The sequence below is a fragment of the Petaurus breviceps genome, unplaced genomic scaffold, assembly GCF_028583685.1.
Source record: "Petaurus breviceps papuanus isolate PSGF00001 unplaced genomic scaffold, PetGlider_PUasm1.0 90769, whole genome shotgun sequence".
NCBI lineage: Eukaryota > Metazoa > Chordata > Mammalia > Diprotodontia > Petauridae > Petaurus > Petaurus breviceps.
Genome location: NW_027187341.1, coordinates 16,857,795 through 16,881,859, shown reverse-complemented (window position 1 = coordinate 16,881,859; position 24,065 = coordinate 16,857,795). Strand labels below are relative to the sequence as shown.

Here is a 24,065-nt window from a genome sequence, read left to right as displayed (position 1 = left end):
CCTAGCCAAATGTGCATGTCCCCTTCTTTGAGCTTTTCTAGAGGGTTCTCAAGGCTTTCAATGACACTAAATTTGAGCTAGATCTGAAATTGGGCTTCGTTGCTTTGTATAACTATATACTGCCTTTTTTATTTTCCTCTTTTTTTTGTCTTTTCTGCCTTGAAAGTCAGTGTCTGCCTCTTAAGGTTTTGGGATCTACTTCTAGATACAGAGGCATTTTTTTCAGCCCTGTTGGAGGCACCCAATAAAATGCTTTAATTTTTCTATACTATAAGTTTTTTAGAAACTTGAGCAGAATATGAGATACAAGGCTTTTGTGGCACAGTACTTCTCTTTTATTCTTAAGCGGGTGTTTTTATCCTTTATGCCAAAACCCTGTTTGCTCTTGTGTGGGCACTCCCTGCCCATCTTTATGCCATGTTGTTGTGCTCCTGCCATCTCTTAACTGACAATCCAGTTCTTGACTTGACTTCTGATTGGTGAGAATTCACCAGTGTGACCTGGGATTTCATTTATCCTTGTGGTTTCCCTGACCAAAATACCCCTTCTTGGCCACCACTTCCCTGTAAGTGTTGTTTTTCCATATATTTTGTCTTTACCTCTTAAAATGTAAGCTGCTTGAGGGCGGCCACAAGTCTTTTTGTATTTGTATCTCCAGTGGTTAGCATAGTGTCTGGAATATCATAAACATTTGATTATTGTGTGCCTTTTTAGTCATTCTTTCAATGTACAGGAGAAATAGTAGTCTGTTGATTGTTCTTTTCCCTACTATTATACACTCTTACTATGTTTCAGTGGTATGTTCTGCCCTGGTAGAATTCTAGGTTCTCTACTCAAATGTTTCCTGTCAAGCCTTGGAATCTTCTGGAACAACATGTACAAAGAGCGTTTTATTGTTCCAATAAAAATATTTGAAATTTAGGGCAGTTATTTAGTTCATCAGTGGTCTCTTAAAAAAAAACCTTAGGAATAAAGTTGTGTTAATGTGGGACTTGCTGCCAGTATTTAAATCTCTGGAAATAATTTCTTTATCCAGAGCTTGTTTCTTTTGCCTCAGTTTCATTTAGCTGTAAATTCAGGACATATTCACAAGTTGCCTTTACTAAAAGGTGGTATTATAGCCACCATATTTATTTATTTGGCATTTCTCTTCCTGACTACATCTCTGGAACAGGAGACCTTCCCCTTGGCTATCTCTGAAATACTTTAAAGGTGGGGTTTGTGGTTTTAAAGAAAAATTCTGTACATTTGTAGGGGACTAAAATGGTAAGAGAAAATTATGAAGGTATAAAAAGTCACGTACCCTGACCTTTAGTTAAACAAACAAAAAAAAGAAAATTAGCTTATAATTTACTTTAATTTTGAATACTAATTATCTTTGCAAAACTAAATTTTATCTGTGTGTTGGCACCCATCACATTAATAAGGAATCATAATTGCTATTAAAACATTTATGAAGTGCTTGACAACTGGTTTTGACAACTATTGTCAGTGCAAATAAGTGGAACCTGGTTCTGCCCTCTTCCTTCTTTCTTGGGCATCTTTTAGTTTTTGGCCCTGGAATCAGCTTGTCTAAAGCTTTTAATTATTGTGGTTAGTAATCTCGGATTTCATTCCCTTTCTTTTGCCCTAGAAGCCAAGGGAATTCCTTCTCTCCACTTCACATTCTGCCATTTCTGTTAGTTTAATCCTGTGGACCTCATGTGTGACAATATATATTAATCTTTTAGTTACATAATATGATTGCATTCAAATCCCCAGTCTGAAGAGTCCTTCCTGTCTTCCACTTAACCTCCCTTTTGCCTCTGTTTTTTCTTATGTATAAAATAAAGCAGTTGAACAGCAGAGGTTCCTCCCTGTTTTAGATTTATGATACTATGTTTTACATTTGTAGTAAAGAGGCATTTACAGCTTATTACTACATGTCCTTATCTGCCAATTTCTCTATCTATTACCTGTACCTCTAATATTCATATTGTAAGCTCCTTCATGGTTTAAAAATATTTAGAGAAGAGATTGTCATTTTCATGTAAGATTTAGCATCTTAATGAAAAGGTATAGATGTGGGGATGAAGATTATAAGCTTCATTAAGATAGGGATTGGTTTGTAATTTCCTGTAGTGTCTGGAGGCTTTTCAGATAATATTTATAAGTTTGATAAAACTGGATGTTTAATTTGAGTTTTAAAATAGCTTATTTTTTTTATTATATTTTATAGTCTTAAGATGGTACCTGGATTAAAATGAAATCCTTCAAGTGAAGTTGGTCTTTTAGCCTTAACTTTAAATTTTAATTTATTTACCCTTGAATATTGTAAAAACAATTTATATGTGTTGATTCCTATTAAAATAATTGAAAATTTTTGTTTTTAACGGTAACTAGGAGATAAAAAATCATTTTTCAAGAGTATTATGTTGCTAGAAAAGAATGTTAGGATATTCTTAATCTGAAATAAAGTTATTAAATGTTTAAGAGTACTATATAGTTGAGAATATTTATGAAATTATGCTCAATCCCAAATCATTCCAGTATATTGTATAAATGCTTAAATGACTATTTCCCCAATACACGTCATGCATGGAAGGTCACAGAGTTTGTGTGCTTTGCTTAGTTTCCTGGAACCAGTTCTGTAAATTGATAGAAAAAAATCCATACATTTTTAGCACCTTGTTCTTTATAAACATATACTTGTAGAAGTGGAATGAAATGTCTAGAATGTACTGCTTTGTGTAAATGGGTAGCTTTCTTAGATTGACTTACTGACAATTATGAATAAATATAAATCCAAACATTTTTCTTAATAAAACCATTTTAGAAACAAAGACTTTATAATTTGTTTATATGTGTGCAATTTTAGAAAGAGTCTTCAAGGGGAAGACATAGGGAGAAGGAAGACATCAAAATCACCAAGGAGAGAACTCCAGAAAGTGAAGAAGAAAATGTAGAATGGGAAACTAACAGAGATGGTAAGTTTATAAAGATGTCAAAGAAAAAAAAGTATTTGCTTTTTGCTTAGTCAACTCTTGATTATTTACATTGTGGAATTTCTGTGACCTTTGAAGCCTTTCCATCTGTTATTTTTTAGCTCTCTGTAAGGCTTTTGTGTAACCTGCATCATTGTGGATGATTTTCTATAGCAGGAAATGCTGACTTGGAGTAGGTCAGAGAAGGCCAGCTGCTCAGCACTTTTCAGTCAGCCTTTTCTCATTTATTCTGGGAGCCCTAGGCATCCCTCAAATGTTTTCATGATAGCCTCTCTGCTCTGTAGTTAGGTAGAAATTAACCTTTTTTGCAGATTTCAGTTGATTCCACCTTCATTTGGTTTTATGGCCATTATGTAATTTCTCACAGAAAGTTTCATTACCTTCAGGAATCTTGCAACCATATTACTTATTACCTATTATGCAAGCAAATGAAATGCTTTAAAATCTACATTAATTAGAATTCTGAACTAAAACTTAGCTTAATTCATTTAAAAATTGACTGCCTATTTATAATATTTGTAATTGTCACAGCACAGCTAGTTTTATATTCTAAAGTGAGTTGTCTTGGGTTTAGGCTAAACTAAAGTAACTGATCCAGTTAATATGTTAGAAGATGAATCACAATGAAATCCAGTAAATCTTAATTAGTTAAAATAGTCAGGAAATTTGATGTTCTAGTTAATTACCTTCTATTTATTTAAATTCATTTATTGAGTTTATTTAAGATATCTTGAGCATCTACTAGATGTATATTTTAAGTACCATAAAGTGGCTAAAGCTCTTTGCACCTCATTTTATTTGAATACTCATTGGGAGTCATTTCAAAGTCTTCTACACTATAGGGTACATAAAACCAAAGGGGTTTGGTGGGAAACTAACTGAATATGGTTTCAGTATTAATAAAGGTGGGAACTAACTGAAATCTGCAAAGAAGGCTAGGTAGGAAGTCAGAAGATGACTGAGAGCCTACCTCTGTCACTAAAACCTGAGGGATATCACTTAACCTCACTATCTCGGTTTTCCTACTTATAAAGTAGGTTTCAGTCAGAACGACCGTAAGGTACTTTCCACCTCTAAATCTGTGATTTTATGAACCCAGGATTACTCCCATATGTCATAATAAGACACTGGAGTAGCAGAATTTCAGTAGCTGCATTATACTTGTAGGCACTTAGTGTTCATTGAATAAGTGAGTTATACTGGAGTAGTGGCTTTTATTGGAGTAGCCACCAGTACTACCTTTCTCACAGTGTCAGGTAAGAGTAGTTTACATTTCTTTATATAACCTCTTAGGATTTATAAAATGTTTATTATCTGTTATCTCACTGGATTCTCACAATATCCCTGTGAGATAGGTACTACAGTATCATTAACCCCATTTTGCTAGATGAGAGAACTTAAAGATGTTTTGTGACTTGTTGATGGTCAGCATCTAGTACAGGTCAGAAGTAGTATGTAATCCAGGCCTTTTCTGAAGTAAAGGTGAAGGAGCATAACTGCAGGAATATTGATTAAGCCTCACTATCACACTAAGGGAACCAGGGTATTTTGTGCAACAGAATTGCAAAGTGGCTTAGGATGAATAAATGGGGAGAGGGGAAATGGGAGACAGTGGGGAATGGGTGTAGTGCACCCCTACCAAGTCCATGAAGGAATAGCAAAAAGATAATTCCTGTAGTCTCTTGGAAAGAATGGGCCGGGGTGGGAGGGGCTATTTAGAGGGGTAGGGGTGGGAGAAGGGGGGAAGGGAGAGGAGGGAGCTTCAGGCATTGGGAGAGGCAGCAGAAGGGTTTGAGTCTTGGGGACTGAAGGGGCAATTTAAATTTAACAGCAGGTCAGGGGTGCCACTGAAGAACACCCATGGGGGAAAAGGTGTGTACCTGTGATGGGAGTTGAGGACCTCATTATCGGTTTAATCTAGGGAAAAGTTTTTAACATTGGGAGATGTTTTTGGAGAGAGTGCTCAGCCTCCATGGACAAAATCCTTGCTTAGGAGTAATTGTGTGAGCTCATATGGGCTGTAGGCAACATGAAGAGGGACAAGGGGAGACATAGACTTATTATGACTAATAGGAAGGAAAATAGTTGCGGTGAATGAAAGGGGCACAAATATAAAGTATATTTTAGGATATAGTAATTTCTACCATATAGTGTGCTGTTTTTAGCCAACATTAATTCTAGCCTCATCATTGAATCACAGAATCCCAGAAATCCCACTGTGAAATGTGGATATAGCCCATGAATCAGACACTAAAATTTCAGAATAAGATAGGAAGGAAATTAGGGAAGACAACAAAGCAGACAAAAAACTTCTTTGGAGAAGGTGCAGTACAAAGTAAACTAGCATACAAAACAGTTGGAGAAGAAGGAAGATTTTAAGTAGGGAAAAAGAAGGGACAAAAGAGAGGAGTAAATATATAATTGAATAGATTAAAAAAAGAAAAATAAAACTCTAAAACTAGGGTAAGGGTAGACCAGTAGTAATAAGGGGAGATAATAAGGTCGGGGGAAGAGATACTCTGGGAATAGAGTCGCACCAAAATATTTTAAACAAAACTAATAGTGGAGACAGAATATGAGAGGAAAAACTTTGAAAAATGTACTGAATAAGCAAATGGAGAAAAACATAAACCTAAGTCTGAGAATTCATGTGAATGAACTATAGCAATCCTGTAAAAATCAAAGGAATGACAGAATGGATAAAAATATAAAAAACTAACAATCTGTTGTTTCCCAGAAACACATTTAACAAGCATAGACTTAGAATCAAAATGAGAGGTTGTTACAAAATTTGCTATTCATCAGATGGAATTAAAAAAACCAGGAGTTATAATAATGGTATCACACAAAGCGAAAAAAAAGTAAAAATTCACAGTATCAATAGTTGTAAACAAGAGAATTACATTGTATTTTAATTATAGACAGTAAATTTATATCAGTATTAATAAACACATAAACCAAATCCCTTCGCATCTCAATTCATGCTGGAAAAGTTAGGGAATGAATAACCCAACAAAGGAAAGAGTTGGTGATAAAAGGTGATAAAAAAAAACTCATGACTTGAGTTACATGAAAAGCTTTTGTATGAACAAAATCAATGTAACTAGGATAAGAGATCAACTGGGAAAAAGTCTACATCAAATACTTATGGGTCTGAAGTCAAGAGACATAGATCAACTAAGACATACTTAAAACCAAAACCCCAGTAGAAAAGTCTTCAAAAGATAGGAACAGTTCTCAAAAGAAGAATTACAAGTAATTAAAAACCAGATGAGAGAATAATCTAAATCACTAATAAGAGAAATGCAAAGCAAAACAACCCTGAGGTTTCACTTCATACCCACAAAGTTGGCAAACATAGGCGAATAAGTAATAAGGTTGGAGAGTGTGTGGAAAGATGTGTACATTATTGGTGGAGCTGTAAATTGGTCTAATCATTCTGTAAAGTAGTTTGGAATTAATGCAAAGAAAATGACTAAAATATTCATGACTTTCCACCCAGAGAATCCACTGCTAAATATTTCCTCAGGGAGGTTTCAGTGACAAAAGGTAAAGATCTCATGTACCCTCAAAAATATTTAGAACAGCTCATTTTGGTGTAGCAAAGAACTGGAAGAAAAAGTAGCTAGCTGCCTATCCATTGGGGAGTGCCTAAACAAATTGTGGTGCATGAATATAATGAACTATACTGTTAAAAAAATGAATTGTGTATCAGTCCAGAGGAGCTTTGGGAGACATATAAATTTATGAAGAGTTAAACAGACCCAGGAAAATCAGTTCCAACAACAATATCAGTGGAAAGAACAGTTAGCAAAATAATAGAAATTGAATTGTGTGAAGTTACAGTTTCCAAATTATAATAAACCAGATCTTATCCCAAAGAAGTATAAATATCAATAGTCAGTGAACATTTAAGCACCTGCTGTGTGCCAGGCACAGTGCTAAATGATGGGGATACAACACAAGAAAGTTGAAAAGCAGGAAGGTGGGGAAGAGGAGAAGCTGCTGCCAGGCATGAAGGCATGGTGAGGAAGTCAAAGAAGTTCAAAATGAATTCATTTGAATGGGAAATGAGATGTCTGGGATGTCTGCCCTTTCCCTACTCTTTAAATAGAGAAGTTTGACTCCCACCTTTCAGTCAGAGGGGCAGAGAGTAATTAGAACCAAGGTGTGGGTACCATGGTTAATTGAATCTTCCAATTTGCAAGATGATGAGATTTCCCAGTGATGACTTTGTGGGGGGGGGGGAGGAGGAGGTTTGGAGAGAAATGGGTGGAGAAGTCAAAGAAATCTAAAATGAGTTCAGCTGGGTGAGGTATCCCGAGGTTTGGGAAGATATTTATCTCTTGCTTCTTTGTGGGGGACTATGAATGTGGATAAGATGTCTTTAAAAAAATTTTTTGGATAGTTTATCTGAACTATTTTTTCCTTTTAAAAAAAAAATTCTTTGTAAGGGATTGTTTTCTGTAAAGGAGAGGGGGGAAGGAGTACTTTGGGAAATAATAAGTAATAAAATTATATAATATAATAAAAATATATTATATAAAATATATTAATTCATAAAAATAATAAAATAATATAAAATAAGTAATAAAAAGTAAGTAATACAAAAAAGATCAGAGGATGATAGATTTAGAGCCAGAAGGGTCCTTAGAAGCCATCTTGCCAATAATAAACTTTTAATTTGACAAAATCTATTGTTCAATTATTTTTAGTATAGCTCTGATGTTTAAGTTGTTATAAAGTGTCTCGGTGCTGGCTTTTATCTTAAAGATTCTGACAATGGAGACATTAATTATGATTATGTCCATGAGTTGTCACTGGAAATGAAGCGCCAAAAGATTCAGAGGGAACTAATGAAGCTAGAACAGGAAAACTTGGAGAAGAGAGAAGAAATAGTCATTAAAAAAGAGGTGAGTTCATTATCCCAGTTTTGCAACCACAACAAATCTATTGTCTTAACAGGGCTTTTACAAATTTAATTTAAAGCTGGAAATGATTTTTCCATACAGAAGAAAGTCCTAATTTTTTTTTTTATCATCCTAGACTTCGGGTCTTTATTACCACAATTCATCTTAGATTAATTGGAATGTTTGGGAAATAGAGGGATTAGTGGACTCTCTTGTTTTGATTAAGGATTCTTATCTAAGGGTTATATAGAAATTTTTTTTTGTTTCAATTCTATTAATTGAAATTATTTAAAAATGTTATTTTCCTGCTTTAATAAGCATAAAATACAGTAACTGATTATGCTTTATATGTGCATTTGTAAAGCATTTCATTGCTACCTTTAGGTTTATTCTGTGGACTTTTGTGGTCAAGATGATGTTCAAAAGTGGCCTGAATATATATCAATCCTAGGAAGTATTCTTTTTTTTTTTCCTTTTGGAGGGCAGTTGGGGTTAAGTTACTTGCCCAAGGTCACACAGCTAGTTTTTTTGTGTGTGTGTTAAGTGTCTGGGGCCAGAACCAAACTCAGGTCCTCCTGACTCTGGGGCCGGCGCTTTATTCACTGCGCCACCTAGCCGGCCCGGAAGTATTTTTAAAAATTGTAACTCATCCATTTGCCTTCTTGTTATTTGTCTCTCTAAAATGTCAGGTGTATATAGAAAAACGACTTAATCTGATTTAAATGAAACTTAATTATACTTTGTGGTATTGAGGCATTTTATAGGAAAAAAAGATTTAAATATAACATAAATAGGTTTATTTAAATAAGCAAATATCCTTAGGTTTAGAAGGCATTTTTATGTTGGAATTTTGTTTTATGTTTTTTTTAATAATCTAAAAATAGTTTTACTCTTAATGTTTTTTGCATAATCCATTAGAAAAACTTATTGAATTTTTTTCTTTTTAAAAAGATTTCTCCAGAGGTGGTGAGATCAAAATTGTCTCCATCTCCTTCCCTAAGAAAGTCTAGTAAATCTCCAAAACGAAAATCAAGTCCAAAGTCATCCTCTTCAGCTAACAAGAAAGATAAGAAGATATCTGCTGCAGTGTCTTCTCCTCTCTTGGACCAGCAGAGGTCAGTAGGTAAACATGCTTTAGAAAAAGGTTTAGTTATTCATGACAATTTTTAGCTAAAATTATCTATCTACCATGTCATAAGAATTTACTTTTTTGTTATGTATCTTTATATCACACTTCTGCTTCATATTTTTTTATGGGGCATTGTGGGCATAGTCAAAAGAACATTGACTTTGGAATCAGAAAATCTTCCTGGGCTTTCATCCTGACTCACTTTACCTGCTTTGTGCCCTTTGGAAGGGTGCTTAACTTTTCTGAACACTTCCCATGAGTAAAATGAACATCAAAGCACAATTTATGTAAAAGTGTTTTGTAAACTAATAATTGTTATACCAAGGTAAGGGTTAGAAAAGATGATGATGAGGGTGGTAAATGAGATGTGAAAAGGAAAAAGAGGGAACTCAGCTGGTCAGCTCCTTCCTTCAGAGTCCTGGATAGGGCACACACACAAACACACATACACACACGCACGCATAGTTCTGAAATAACCACTCTGTTAATGTTCTGTTACGAAAACAGGCAGCCTGTTTTATCTTATTAAACCCAGATCCGAAACTCACATGCCATCAGACCAGCCGCCCTGGCCATCTGTCTTGCTGCTAGAAGTGTATTTTCCCATTCTATTCCAACTCTGATTTCCACCTCTGCTTTGGGAATAGTAATCTAATCAATGTCTTGTTGATTCAGGAAAGGGGTGTTTAAACTGAATGACTTCCCTGTGATTGTATAGTCTGTCTTTTCAAACTAAAACACCCTTCTGGCTTCTTCACCCTTATAGGTGTTAACCCCTCCTAGAATGTAAGGTGTTTGAGGCCAGAGATAGTCTTCCTTTTGTTTTTATATCCCTAGGGCTTGGCATATAGTTAGCTCTTAATTAATCCTTTCATTTAATTCCTTCAGCTAGAAAATGGAAGCACACATCAGTGGCAAATATCAGATTGGAAGAGGGTAATTTAGGAAGCAAAGTATAGTGATTTAAAAGTGACCTTAAGGACGTTTGTCATCATCTTTCACCCTACATTTATTTTATAGCTAAATCTTACTGATTATTTGTGTAACATCTTTTACAGACCTCTTTTTGTCACTGCTAAATGCTTAATCCAGATTTTGTTAATCATATGTCTGGATTGATTTGTCTTGCAAAAATTCTTCAAGTCTGTTAACATTTCCTGATAGCATCTTCTCCTCTCTGTAGTTTCACTCATGACTTTCCATCTATTGTCTTCATGCCTTTGCTTTGATTGTCCTTCGTTTCTGGAATACATCTTCTCAAGAGTCCCTCTCCATGTAAGATGAAGCTCCAATCCCATCTTGTACATGAAGTGGTTACCCTCTCAAACTGCCTTGTGCATGCGTGTGTACATGCCCACACATGACGTATTATCTATTAACTATTATATAACCTTGAAAGTTAGTGTGTTCTGCAATATATTTATTAACTATATGCTCTATTTTTATATGTACTGTATTTTATGCAGTATATTTATATGTATTATATTATATGTATTATATGTATTTATAATATATATTATATTTATAAGTCTTCTCCATTAGGATGTAAACTCATTACAAGTAGTTATTGCACAGTGCCTGACACTAAGATTTTAATAACTATTTGTGTTTGATTGATGAAAATCCCTAGTTTTCTTCAAGACTCTGCTCATATGCTACTTTCTACAAAGTTTTCCTTGATTCTTCTTCCACCCCTCCCATCCCCCATTTTTAGGTCTTCCCAAATTACTCTGTATCATTTTTACTCTGCATCATTTATATATGTATATATACACAGTGTTCTCTGATAGAATGTTAGCTCTTTGAGAGCAGGGATGGAGTATTTCACTTTTGTCATGCTTGTTAATTGATGCTGCTTGCAAACCCCCCTTTCTTCTTTTTCAAAACTATGACTTTATGACCTACCTTCTTTTTGAAGTTTATTTATACTCCCGGTGATGTTTTGCTTTTCCTTTATTTTTAGTTTTATCTCACTGTTACTATGTATTAATATAACAGTCCCTCATTTTATCAGACTTCCTTAGGGAATCAGTAATAATACTTTTTATTTCTATGTCCCTTTAAAGTTTATGAATCTTTTTCTTCTGGCATCCCTGTGAGTTTGGTGGTACAAATAGTGTTATCACCATTTTTCACATGAGGAAACTGTGGCTTAGAAGTATTAGAACCTTGACTTGGACCGTTGTCTTCTGATTGCAAGTCTGATTTTATTTTCACTATGCTTCATGTCTCTGTGTGAGTTGTGGTAGGTGAATTATCCAGAAAACTAAAACTTTGCCAAAACATTTAAAAATTATAAGTAATGTTTTGCACAGTTTTAAAAATAAAATTTAATATGGAATATTTTGCTGTAGTGTGAAATATAATTTAATATTTTCCTCCTGATTCATATAAACCAGTTATTGTGATAATATGGTAATACTCTAAAGTCCTGTTAGTATATCCCCCCTATAATATATGATCCCAAACTACTGTGCCTGTCCAGCAGATGAATTTTGTCTTTCCTCACAATTCTCATTTTTCATTTCTCAGTTGGTCTGTTTTCAACAGCTCTCCTGTTTCTGATCTGTTGTCTAGCTAGCTAGACTTTAGGGCAGAACTGTGGCTATGGGAAATTAAATAAGGTCTCTTGTTTTTAAAAAATAAAAAAATCATATAAATCTCCCTTCAAACATAAAATTAGAAATATCTACATTTTGAGTAACAATATCATAAGATTACCAATCTAACAAATTTAATTAGGTTTTTATTTGATTAATTTGGTTAATAAACAAAACAGGCAGCTGTCTGAGCAACCCTAGGTGTTGTGATAGGTACTTTTCTTGGGCTCAAAACTCTTTTTGTCCTTTTGGAATCTAAGTCTGGTACTTTAGGTTCCTGAAAATTGGCCCAGATAAATGAACTGTTGCTGTAGTTTGTTTGAATGATGCTTTATGTTTTCTGAAAATTCTTTCATGTTTATTATCTTGTTTGAGTGTTACATTTGTTTCCTAGTTTCATGTATACGATGTGACTGTAAAGAAAGACTTATAAAAGCAAACATTGGAATATAAACAGGCAAAGGAGTGTTATCACTGTTTAACATCTCTAGCTGTGTACTTATCACAAAAGTGTTATCAGTGATCAAATTTTTTTTGCTTTTTTTGGAGAGGGAAGGCAGGGCAATTGGGGTTAATTGACTTGCCCAAGGTCACATGGCTAGTAAGTGTTAAGTGTCTGAGGCTGGATTTGAACTCAGGTCCTCCTGACTCCAGGGCCGGTGCTGTATTCACTGTGCCACCTACCTGCCCCGATGAGATATTTTTTTAGCTTCTTTTTTTGACTTGCTGTCAGGCTGCAGCATCTTCTTCTGAATAGCCTGGCCTCATTGGTGCCAGATTTTTATCCTTTGACAGAGAATTTTGGTTTTGAAAGCAGCTCAGTGTCACTTTGAACCTAGGCTTCTAGTAATAAACTGGGTAATATTTTTTTAAAGATGTGTAACTTTTTTATTTAATACATGAAATGATTATTAATAGCAAGACAAGACAGCATCATCTAAGTGCCAAATATGTAAAATAATCAGCAAATGCCTATTATGGAATAGTATGATTTTTGTTAATTAGCTAAAAGATTACAGTCAAAGTCTTGTGATTGAGTGATATAATTTTTGATCAAAACAGACATCATAGAAAATCACTTAGTCCTGGAAATAAGATGAACTTTCTTTTGTGATGCATATACAATTCTATAAGAAAAACTGAAAAAATGTTACACAATAGCAAATGAAAATTGGCTATTTTTACTGTGATAACTGTGACTTACATTGAACTTTCAACCAGACCACATCAGTAGAAGGCAGCAGTTCCTTTGACTATTGTTTCATTCAAACTCTAGCTTGTTATTCTAATGCAATTAGTATTTAACTGTTTTTATGTATTCTTATGTGTATGTAAATTTATATATGTGTGTGTATGCAAATATAAATATATATGTGTGTGTTATACACACATATATTGTATGTTGGCTTGTTTTGACTGGGCTTGTGATTCATCAGTGTAGGTGGATCCTAGTGAGACTCCCTCAACTAGTGCAGATCTATACTTTTTCTGTAGATTGTAATCTTATAGTTCATATCCTTAATCTAGCCATTTCCACCCTACTAGAAACTTGGATTCCACTTTTAGTTCCCTTGACAGATGAGCTTTTACGTTATTTTTCCAGGACCTCCACTTTCCAGGTATCCCCACATCAAAATCTTATATTTCTCGCTCTTCTGTCCCTCCACCCCTGCCCCTTTTACCTTGTTGTGTTCCACTATGGAACATAAGTTCCTTGAGGGCAGGAATTCTCTTGCTTGCTTTTGTGTGTACCCTCAGCAATTAGCACTGTGTCTGGAACAGAGTAAGCCCATAACAAATCCATCATCTCTTTCTCTTAAAGAGTTGTCTGGGACATTGAGAGGAACTCTCAGGTATAATTGATTCTTGATACTATCTTTGATAGACATTGTACCTCAGTGACCTTTCATTAATTTTATATTTGCTACCTATATTGTAGTAAAAGTTTTTAGTTTTTTGAATCTGAAAGTTGTTCCTGAGTACCTCCCCCTTTGATAATGACCTTCCCCTTCACATTTCACATTGCAGTTTCTGTCTAATGTATAGTATAGCCATATGTTCTTATTTTGGTGTCTTATCACTTAGGAGACTGTATGTTCCTTCAGGTTAAGAACTGTCTTTTCTAAACTTTGTTTCTCCCATGTTGTCTAGCTCAGTTCTCTGCACTCTATAGAGGCTTTTTACATGTGTTTGTTTTTTTGTTTATAATACTATTGCCATTGAATACCTGAGTAGTCTAGGAGAGAATGAATTTGAGAGGTTTAGAAAAGAGCTTAAGAATGAAAAAAGTAAGCCAATTCTGAAGCCTTTTTGACTGGACTCCTTGTCTCCACAGAGTAATCAGTTGGCATAAAGTTGGTTTAAAAGTCTCCCTGATTCTATAGACTGTGAATCAGTTCTTGGATTTCTTCAGTTAAGCACAGTAAAATCTCCCAAATCTGTAGAGAGAGTGTGTGTGTGTGTGTGTGTGTGTGTGTGTGTGTGTGTGTGTGTGTGAACAAAATCCATCTTTGGAGGAGGCATTAGGCTAGGGAGATGGAAATTCTGTTTTAGTAGTTATATAAACTATATGGAGAATGGACCTCCAACCCTCATGCTTCTGTCTTGAAAATGATATATGTGATGTTTGATGTAAGCATTGTTGTCTTTCTAGTGGAACAAGTATTTATTTAGGAGTGGGCAAAGATTCTGATACTAATGGACTAGTAGCTACATAGCAATTTATGGTTTAGACTACATGGAAAACTTAGAATATACTTAAAAAACGGTGAAAGGCAGCATACCTCTGGGTATAACCTGTTTTTTCTAGTGTGCTCATACAGTGAACTATTATTTCTGGTAAGAAGAGGAGGGAAGACAGGGCTAAGATTAAACTTCTCCTATCAAACTCCCTGGATTACTCTGGACAAGACATTTAATTTCTTTAGGACTTTGTTTCGTCTTTCATCTTTAAAATCAGGAGCTCATGTTAGGTGCCTTCATCGGTCCCTTCCAACTCTGATCCTACGAGCAAATCTTGTTATCACATAGTTGCTAACAGGATTAGTCCTTTTGAATCCCTTTTGTATGATGGTATTATAAGTAATGGATTGATCCATAAAGATGTAGAAGCGAGGGGTGGCTAGGTTGGTTCAGTGAATAGAGCACCGGCCCTGGAATCAGGAGGACCTGAGTTCAAATGTGGCCTCAGACACTTGACACACTAGCCATGTGACTTTGGGCAAGTCACTTAACCCCAATTCCCTCCCCCCCCCCAAAATTAGCAAAAACACAAATAAAAAAGATGTAGAAGTGGATATAGGACCAAATGATCTATAATTTGTAGATAGTGAACCCCTAGGTAAGGATTCATGAAGATTTTGATGATCATTAAAACCAATTTAAGGTGCTTGGTATATAGGCACTTAACTTGATTGATTGACCAACTCTTAAAAATTTTTAAATCAGGCACTTGGAAGGGAAAGGAAAGTGGAGTTTTATAATATTTTAAGTATTTTATGTAAGAAAAACTAAGGAATAGTCTAAGAGAGAATGAATTTGGGAAGATCTAGAAGAGAAGTGATTAAGATTGAAAAACACAGGCCAATACTAAAGCCTTTATGAGTAGGCTTCCTGTCTCTTCAAATCTTAAATTATTATGTCTTTTTAACGTTTGGAGTTATCAAAACTCAAGCCTTGAGAACCAGGAAATGATAGGGTTTAGTAATAAGTGTTAGTAAGGGATTAAAAGAAATATGTGAAATTTCTCTGTGAGCTATTAAAAAAGATTTAGAATTAAAATTTGCTAGGAAGTTGAAGACTTTAACTAAATTATGAACAATGTAGTACTGTATTAGTCAGGTGACCACATAGAAATCAATTGACCACTTTTGTTTTAGTTAAAGAATAACATATAAATACTTGGTTGTATCAACATAATCCTTGTTAAGGATGGGACTAACTTGAATGAGTGATTTCACTTCTAGTTTACAAATATCAATAGATGTCTGTCAGTCATTCTGAGATCCTGCATCCTGAATTGTTCCTTAGCTTTTATGGTAGGGGAATAGTTAACATATCTAGCATAATTTCTCATTTCTTATTGGCATAGTACACTTTTAAAGATATAGATAGGCATATTAAAGAGCAGGTAGGTGGTTCAGTGGATAAAGCACTGGGCCTGGAGTCAGAAAGACCTGAGTTCAGATCTGACCTCAGACACTGTGTGATCCTGGGCAAGTCATTTAACCCTCATTGTCTCAGTTTCCTTGTCTGTAAAATGAGTTGGAAGAGGAAACGGCAAACCACTGCAGTATTTTTGCCAAGAAAACTGCAAATGGAGTCATGAAGAGTTGGACATGAATGAATAACAAGAAGGGCCTATTAAAAATAGGACAGTTAAATTTTTTCATACATGATGCTTTCTTAGGTTTTATTAATACTATTAAAGGAATTTAATTTATAAAATCTCATTTGGATTTGGAAAGGTGAGCCGTTAAGGTATACTAAGTTAAAATAGTTATTTACCTTTTAAAGATAAACTGATAACTTTTTTGATACCATTAGGAGTTCTAAAAGCAACCAGAGTAAAAAGAAAGGACCTCGTACTCCTAGTCCACCTCCTCCTATACAGGAAGAAACTGCCTTGGGGAAAAAACATAAAGAAAAACATAAAGCAAAAGAACGGGTTGAAGAAAAACCAAGAGAAGGGAAAGATAGAGGAAGGGATATTGAAAGACATAAAGAAAAAAAAGAGAAGCAGAGGTAAGTAGGATTGTGTTCTGAATTATGATCTTGTTTTTACCCTTTGGATTTTTATTGTTTTGTTCAATATCCTTTTATATAATTGTAGAAAATTAACTTTTCACAAAATTTTTAGCTGTAGCACATTTTAACTCCTTAGAAAACTGAATTGTTAGGTAAAAGCATAACCACCTAAACATTACTAACTTCATCAGGGAGCTCAAGAAAAGAGGAATCCCTTTTCATTGGAGATACATTTATTTTGAAATAAAGGAGAAAGGCAGTCTTCTAAAATTTCTCTTAGGCTTCCAGATTTAGAATTGTGAGCCATTATAGTAGGATCTCAGTTAGACCATGCATTTTATTTTATTTTATTTTTTAAGCAATTGTGGTTAAGTAACTTGCCCAAGGTTACACGGCCAGTTATTTTTTGTGTGGGAGCCAAGTATCTGAGGCTGGGAAATGAGCTGGGTCTCCCGACACCAGGGCTGGCGCTCTTAGGCCATGCATTTTTTTTTTTTTTTAAAGCAATCGGGGGTTAGGTAACTTACTTGCTCAAGGTTACATGGCCAGTTATTTTTGTGTTGGTGCCGAGTATCTGAGGCCGGAACCGATGCCAGGTCTCCCGACGGTGCCACCTGGCCACCCCTAAGCAATTGGGGTTAAGTAACTTGCTCAAGGTTACACGGCCAGTTATTTTGGGTGGGTGTTAAGTATCTGAGCCCGGAACCGAACCCAGGTCTCCTGACTCTGGGGCTGGCACTCTTACTCACTGTGCCACCTGGCCACCTCTAAATGAAAGAGCAGTTATTTTCTTTTTTTTCTTTTTGCTTTTTGGAGGGCAACTTGCCCAAGGTTACATGGCTAGTTGTGTGTGGGTGTGGGTGTGGGTGTGTTGTGGGTGGGTGTGGGTGTTAAGTGTCTGAGGTTGGAACCAAACTCGGGGTCCTCCTGACCCCAGGCCCAGCGCTTTACTCACTGTGCCACCTAGCCGCCCTAGACCATGCATTTTAAAGAAGACATTCTCAGATAGACACAGAAATATGTTTGATGTGCAGGATTAAGAAGTTAGGAGTTAAAACCTTCTTTTCCTATCATATGTACTGATGGGTATTATTTAGGCAAATCTCATAACTTTTGCTTAGGAAAAATATATATTTTACTATTCAAAAGACAGGTTTTTACTATTTTGGTTTCCTGTCAGTCTGAAATATCCCTTGCCTAGTTAGTTAGTTTTCAAACTCATGTTTTTACACAGTTGAATTCTTCATAAATTAGAGCTCCTTTGTTCTTGAGGAGAGATGAAAAGTGTAAGTAACTTCTACCACAGTGATATCCATTTGTGGTTTTTTGACTCCCAGGTAATAATTGGCCTAATTTTTTTTTTAATCACTTGTGTGCCTTTATGAAGGTGTGTGGTTTCACATAGTATATTATTTGAATTTATGTCTAGAGTTATAAGGATTTTTAGGGAGTTATAAGAATCCCTTTAATTTGTTGTGTGAAGTCCTGTCATAATTGTGTAGTGGGAGAAAGATGTTCTTAAAACTGTGTATGATTAGGAAGTTTAGGACTTAGATAAAGTTTTGAACACTGCTATTTTGGGTCTGTTTCTGAATAAATATTTTATCCAATAACAAGTTAATACAAGCTTTATAGTTATGGACTTATGACAAATATTGGAAACAGCTATCAGATGATAGGGTTTGTTTTTGAGGGATATACAAGTAAAAGTGATACCAAATTCACGTAGGTAAATTACTACCCTTTTTCATTTCTGTAGGGCAGAAATGAGGCTGCTTATTTGTTTACTGGGACTGAGGAAGCAGTAAGCACATAATAAATGCTTGTTGTTTTATATTCTTATGTGACACTTGGCTTCCTGAAATTACGTGTAAATAGAAGAGAAGACAACTTGGTCTCTCTTACTACTCCTAAAGAAATTCCTGGTAAACTGGCATTTTTAAAAGACTGACTGGTTTCATTTCCTGAACATGCTAAGTGATAAAAGTCTCTTGTATAATCTATAACTCCTTTTATACAGTACATGTTCTGAAAAGTGCCATCAGGCAAATCATTATAAATGGAATCAGATGTTCCAATTAACTTACATTATTGGGGCTGTTCTTTAATTTTCGTTTTGCAATTTACAGTGGTTTTTAACATTTTGAATGCTTTTTAGCTTTTTACTTTTCTCTGCCTTCAAACTCTAGGAGTTGATTTAGTAAACACACTTCATTGTACTGAGAGAGCTTATTATTTAGAGGTATCCCATTGTGAATCATTTTGTAATTTGAATAATCACTGCCTACAAATTAGTAATTGATTATATATTTTCATAGTTTTTTTTTTTAATGGTGTTTTCCCATACCTCAAATTGTACTTTTGAGAAAAGTACATGATTTTTGCAACTGCAGGGTACTTAATGCCCCCCAGGGCCTCTGTCCTGGCTCTCTAGCTCTGTTGCTTCCCATTCAGTACAGCCAACTTTGATCTGGGCATCCCCTCCGACTCTCTCTACTAGGTCTTCTAGATCCTGCTTTCTTGTGACTCAGAAGAGAATCAGAGCTCACAGTTTGGGCTTTTCACCAAGGCACTGGAGGAACAAAGCCAGGGAAGGAAGGAAGGCACTGTTCTGGCTGGGTCAGGGGCTCTGAAGCTCAGAAATTAGTGAATCCTGTAGTTTCAGTTAAGGAGATATTTGTGAAGTGCCTGCTTTGTGCAGGATGTGTCACAACGTGCTGGGGCTTTGGAGACAAAAAGGAGATGTCTCCTGTCCTTAAGGACATCATATGAGGTACTCGTAGTCTTGTGGGAACTGATTACTCTTTGTTTATAATTCTTCTAAAAGGGCAAGTTTGAGGAAACTTGAGGTTTATATCATGGTAAATGGTCATTACTGTGAATTTTAGAAAATGAACTAAATTATTAAACGTCAAGTACTGAACCAAGATAGGAAATACTTTTGGTCCCGTCCCTTCTTCATGCTGTCTGTGTAATAACAATAACTCCTACTTAGTACCCTTAAGGTAAGTAATTTAAAAGTTACTAAAAGATTTGTTTATGAAACTTTATTGGGGCATTTTCACAAACAGTATGATGTCTGGGAAAAAAATTCATTAGTTATTACCAGTGTTGTTAATGAGAAAATAAGATATATTTGTAGATACCTTGTTTTGTCAGAAACCTCATTACCACAGGTAAAAGTAATACAGAAGCCATAGGGATACATTCATTCCAGGACATACATTTCCACCCTACTCTGCTTTATTCAGATATTTCTTTCTTTTATACCTCTTATTCAGTGAAGGAGGCCCTCTCAGCTTGTGTAGTTATAGACTCTCTCTGAATTGTCCTGCCTCTAGTTATAGGAAGACAGCACATAGCTACAGATGCCTCCCTGACTTCAGTCAGTTGATTGCCTAGGTGTGCAGCCATCTTCTTTGATTACTGTTCACAGCTAAGAAATAACAAAATTTTACCTAACTACATCTATGATCTGACTGACTTCGTTAATAGAGGCCTTGTTCCTAGGGATTTTGTTTATCCTTATAGAACTATGTTGTATTAACAAATGTAAATAGATTGATTTGAGTTGGGAAATTTGGTGACCATTTATTTTTTTTGAGATAGGCATCTTCTAATGTAAGCTGTGGTAGAACATTCTTTTTTATTTATTTATGAAATGGCCTATCAGGAAGGAAATTTCAAGGATGACCCTGAAATTCTGATTCTTTTGTATTGTTACGATTTTGGGAAATATTTTTTACAATATTTTTGTTTTGTTTTGTTTTTGCTCTTTGGAGGGCAATTGGGGTGACTTGTCCAGGGTCACACAGCTAGTTTTTGTGTTAAGTGTCTGAGGCTAGATTTGAACTCAGGTCCTCCTGACTCCATGGCTGGTGCTCTATTCACTGCGCCACCTAGCCGCCCCCATATTTTTAATAATAGTTAATATTTTGGATGAATCTCTTTTAAATTTAAACCTAGAATTAGAACCTTTCTTTGCTTTTCTGGTATATAAAGATTCTGGGTATTTCAGATTTACTTCCTGTTTGATTACTGTTTCATTTGTTTTGTATAGTACCAGTTCAGAGGTAGTTTGACATTTGCTTTACTAATAGCTGCTTTTTAAAATGTTTTTGTAATTTCACTTCTAAATGACTCTCTGAACTTAAACTAGAATCAAGACTATCAGTTGACTTAGGAATAATTCTAATTGTGTGCTCTGTTTTAAACATGTCCTTTTCTTCTACTCATTTTAGCCAGTCAGGGCTTCAGTATTTTTTTTTTTTTTAATCATAAACTCTCCTAGTTTAGCCTAAGTCAAATTGTTTATTACAGATCCATGTAAAATGACAATTGTCATTTTAATAGTCTATTTCTTGGTCTTTTCAATTTAAAAACAAAACCTTCACCCCTAGTCTATTTATTCTTTGGGCTTCTCAGCAACAGGTTGAGAACAGGTCTATGTAATGGGAAAATTTAACCTTGAAAAATGATGCTTTTTGCCCTGTTTCACAAGCTTGTCTTCAAAAAAGCCCCACAGCAATAGAAAATAGTAGATGATCTTACCACTGACTATGTCACCATAATTATTTACTTGTAGCAGGTGTAACTGAGTCATCCCAGATTTGAAGCATCACTCTCCTTATTTCTGGAATTCAAAATATGATTCTTTGACATTGTCTTTGTATATAACATTCCAACTACTTGTTTTCATTGTCTCTAGTGCACAATGTTAGGAACAGGTTTTTTTTTTTTCCTTCTTGGTACAGTGGCTATTTGCAAGGTTCTTTTATTGAAACTTGTTCCCCAGAAGTTAGGATTTTTCAGAACTTAATTGAGCTTAAACGTCATGGATTTAGGGGTTACCTTGACATACCTGATTCTTTTTAAACTGAGAAAAAAACATACTTTATATATACATATGTGTATATCTGTGCATATGTATTCATTCACACATGCATACCCCACCCCCCACCCCCATACCATCTCTGCCAGATGCAAAAATGAAATCTGATGCAGACTGCTTCTTCAAGGTGCTTTGGCTCAGATATTATTTGCTTGTTTTTATAATTTCTTCTATCAGTGTGTTTATTTACATCATGTCTGTTTAACAAGTTACTACTTGTATGTTTTCTGAATAGAGATCCTTCGGAAGGTTCCCATAGACAAAAGCGTTCCCCCAGTCCTGCAGATCATTCTGGCAGTAATTCTTCCCCTTCCAGGGAATATTCACCCCCTGCTGCAAAGAGACGACAAGCTTCTCGGGCTCCAACAAAATCATCGACTCAAAAGCATTCTTTTTCTCCATCTCGCAGGTGGGAGAACATAGGCTTGTATAGGGAAGTAAGATCTAGGCTCAGAAATTTGTCTAATTTTAACAAGAAAATTCTTTATATACAATAAAGGAGCTTGGATAGCTACAATGTGTTGGTGCTTTTTTGCCATCTATTTATCATAATAGATGGTATTAAGACATTTTGGTTAGTTTTATAATGCATTTACTCAAACTTACTTATTACATGATTTATTTAAATGGTTGAATTACAACTTAGTTGACATTGCATACATACTTTCAGAGAAACAATTTGTGGAGGAAGGTTGATAGTTAATACCGGCTTTTGGGGGTGAGAAATTTTGTTTTATCAAATTCGTTTCATGGCTTAAGAGTTTGCCTTCATGGAGTAGGGGAGCTTTTCTCTCTCAGCTTCTCCTTCTGAGCTTTTGGGTATTTTATTTCAAAATGAAGGAAAGACTCTATTCTGAATTGAGGCAGTGTTTCAGAACAGGCAAACTAGCAGTACCTTTTTGATTGGTATTTGATCAAGCTATATCTTAATGACTGTATGTCAAGAGTTCTTATACTTTACAGATTTGAGTTGTGGAATACTGGAAAAACTACATATTTTTATTTTCCCTGTTTTGGTTCAGTAAAACCATTCTTGTTTTCCCTGAACTAGACTTCTAGTCCAAATTTTTGTTTGGTATTGAATTTGATTATTTTTACCTGAGTTAAAAAGAGAATATGACCTTTTTTTTTTTGAGTGATATTTTATTAATTTTGAACTCTGTCTTGTAAATGTCCTCAATACTGTTTCATTTTAAGGCAGGCAGGTGGGTGAATCACACTTGAAAAAAAACCAAGCTATATAAGTTCTGTGTGTGTGTGTGTATGTATGTATGTATGTTTGTATGTGTATGTGTGTGTGTGTGTCTGTGTCTCTTATGATTCAGGTCTGATCCAAGTTGCCTGAGCACAATTTAGCCTCCCTGTGCTTGGTAGGCTCAGACTGCTCAGATCATTATTGACTGAATTCTCTGACTGGAGACCAGATAGGTGTTGAAGTCCTAGTCTCTGCCCTTTAGTAGTGTGCTTTCAAATGCTTCTCCTGTCTGTAGAAACTAGTTTTGGGGGACATTTTTCTCTTGGATTTAGAAACCTGCTTTGTTGAAGTTAAAAATTTTTTTCTCTAACACTGTTCTCAGAAATTTGACAACCCAGGAGTGATAGATCTTGGTTACTAGAACAAAATATGGGTCTAGTTATAGATGAGCACCTAATTTGAACACATTTATCATCTGACTTGTAATAAGAATGTGTTTTTCTTGGCATTGGCTTGCATTGATTGTAGTAGGGATGCTTTTGTAATATTTGTGTAGCTGTCACACTTTGAAAGTCACCTGTTTTTGTGCTAGCATCTTTGACAACCTGTGTTTTCAGTCAGTAGAAAAATAAATGACCTTTATTTCAAGAAAAGGATATAAAAATCTATGCGAAGTTAAGTGAGACACTGACCAAACTAGAAGTAAAGGGAATAATGTTTTGAAAAAAATTTAAAGTAGTTAGGGAAAATGTCCTGTTGATGTACAACATGGGTCATTGAATTCTTCACTGGATCAATTAGAGTGTTTAAAAGGTTTAGATATTTGGTTCCTATTTAGTTTAGTTTAGTTTAGGAAAAACAGTTTAGTTAGGAAAGAATGAGCATGACAATTTCTGTGAAGATTATGCCATATATTTTGAATCCTGAAGAATAGACTCAATGTTTGTTTTGCTCTTTTGAGAAATGCATCCTGGAGCCAACAAAATGATATTTTTGAAGAAAAAAATAATTGATAATGAAACATGATCTTTCCTGTATGACCTTGAAATACGGTATGAGACTAGTGGGAAAATGGGAAAGTGGGACTTCTTTACCATGACAGTAAATGATAGGATAGGCTTGTGTAGGAACTTTGAAGCCCTTGAAAGTTTCTTGGTGATAGGCTTCTTTACCATTCCAGCTTATATATTTTTTGTAAAGTATTTCTCGAACAAGAGCGTAACTATCCAGCTTGATCTGTTTTCATTATTCATGAGAGAATTGCTCCTTGTTTGTTGTAGGCTTTTTGTAAAAACTAAACTAAGCCTCAAAGACAAGATTTTGAGGACATTTGAAAGAATGTGCTGCAGGCAGTGAAGGTAGTTTCAAAGTTGTTTTTGGTTTTATCAGAGTTGTTGGAATATGTGTTTGGTTCCCTCAAAGTAACTACTTTGAAGTGAGCAACAAATTATTTGGATTTATAAATTCTGATGTTTATTTAGAAAAACAGCAGAAGTCTTCTTGCTTTATAGTTATCATTATGTATCTATATGTTTGGGTCTCTGTGTATGTATGTGAGAGTGAGTGTGTGTGTGTGTGTGTGTGTGTGTGTGTGTGTGTGTGTGTGTGTG

General features: G+C 35.1%; 1 protein-coding gene across 10 annotated transcripts in view; it reads left to right on the top strand.

Annotated features, from left to right (window-relative positions):
• Positions 1 to 24,065, top strand: part of ZC3H13 (zinc finger CCCH-type containing 13) — an 86,529-nt gene that overhangs the window by 22,381 nt on the left and 40,083 nt on the right. For 6 of the 10 annotated variants that reach the window (XM_069068729.1, XM_069068728.1, XM_069068735.1 and 3 more), the window contains exons 5-9: positions 2,858 to 2,966; positions 7,758 to 7,897; positions 8,846 to 9,009; positions 16,169 to 16,366; positions 21,496 to 21,669. In XM_069068729.1, the coding sequence (XP_068924830.1) occupies positions 2,858 to 2,966; positions 7,758 to 7,897; positions 8,846 to 9,009; positions 16,169 to 16,366; positions 21,496 to 21,669 (785 nt within the window). The remainder of the gene's footprint in view (positions 1 to 2,857; positions 2,967 to 7,757; positions 7,898 to 8,845; positions 9,010 to 16,168; positions 16,367 to 21,495; positions 21,670 to 24,065) is intronic. The other 4 variants (XM_069068736.1, XM_069068732.1, XM_069068733.1 and 1 more) reach the window with 2 other exon arrangements.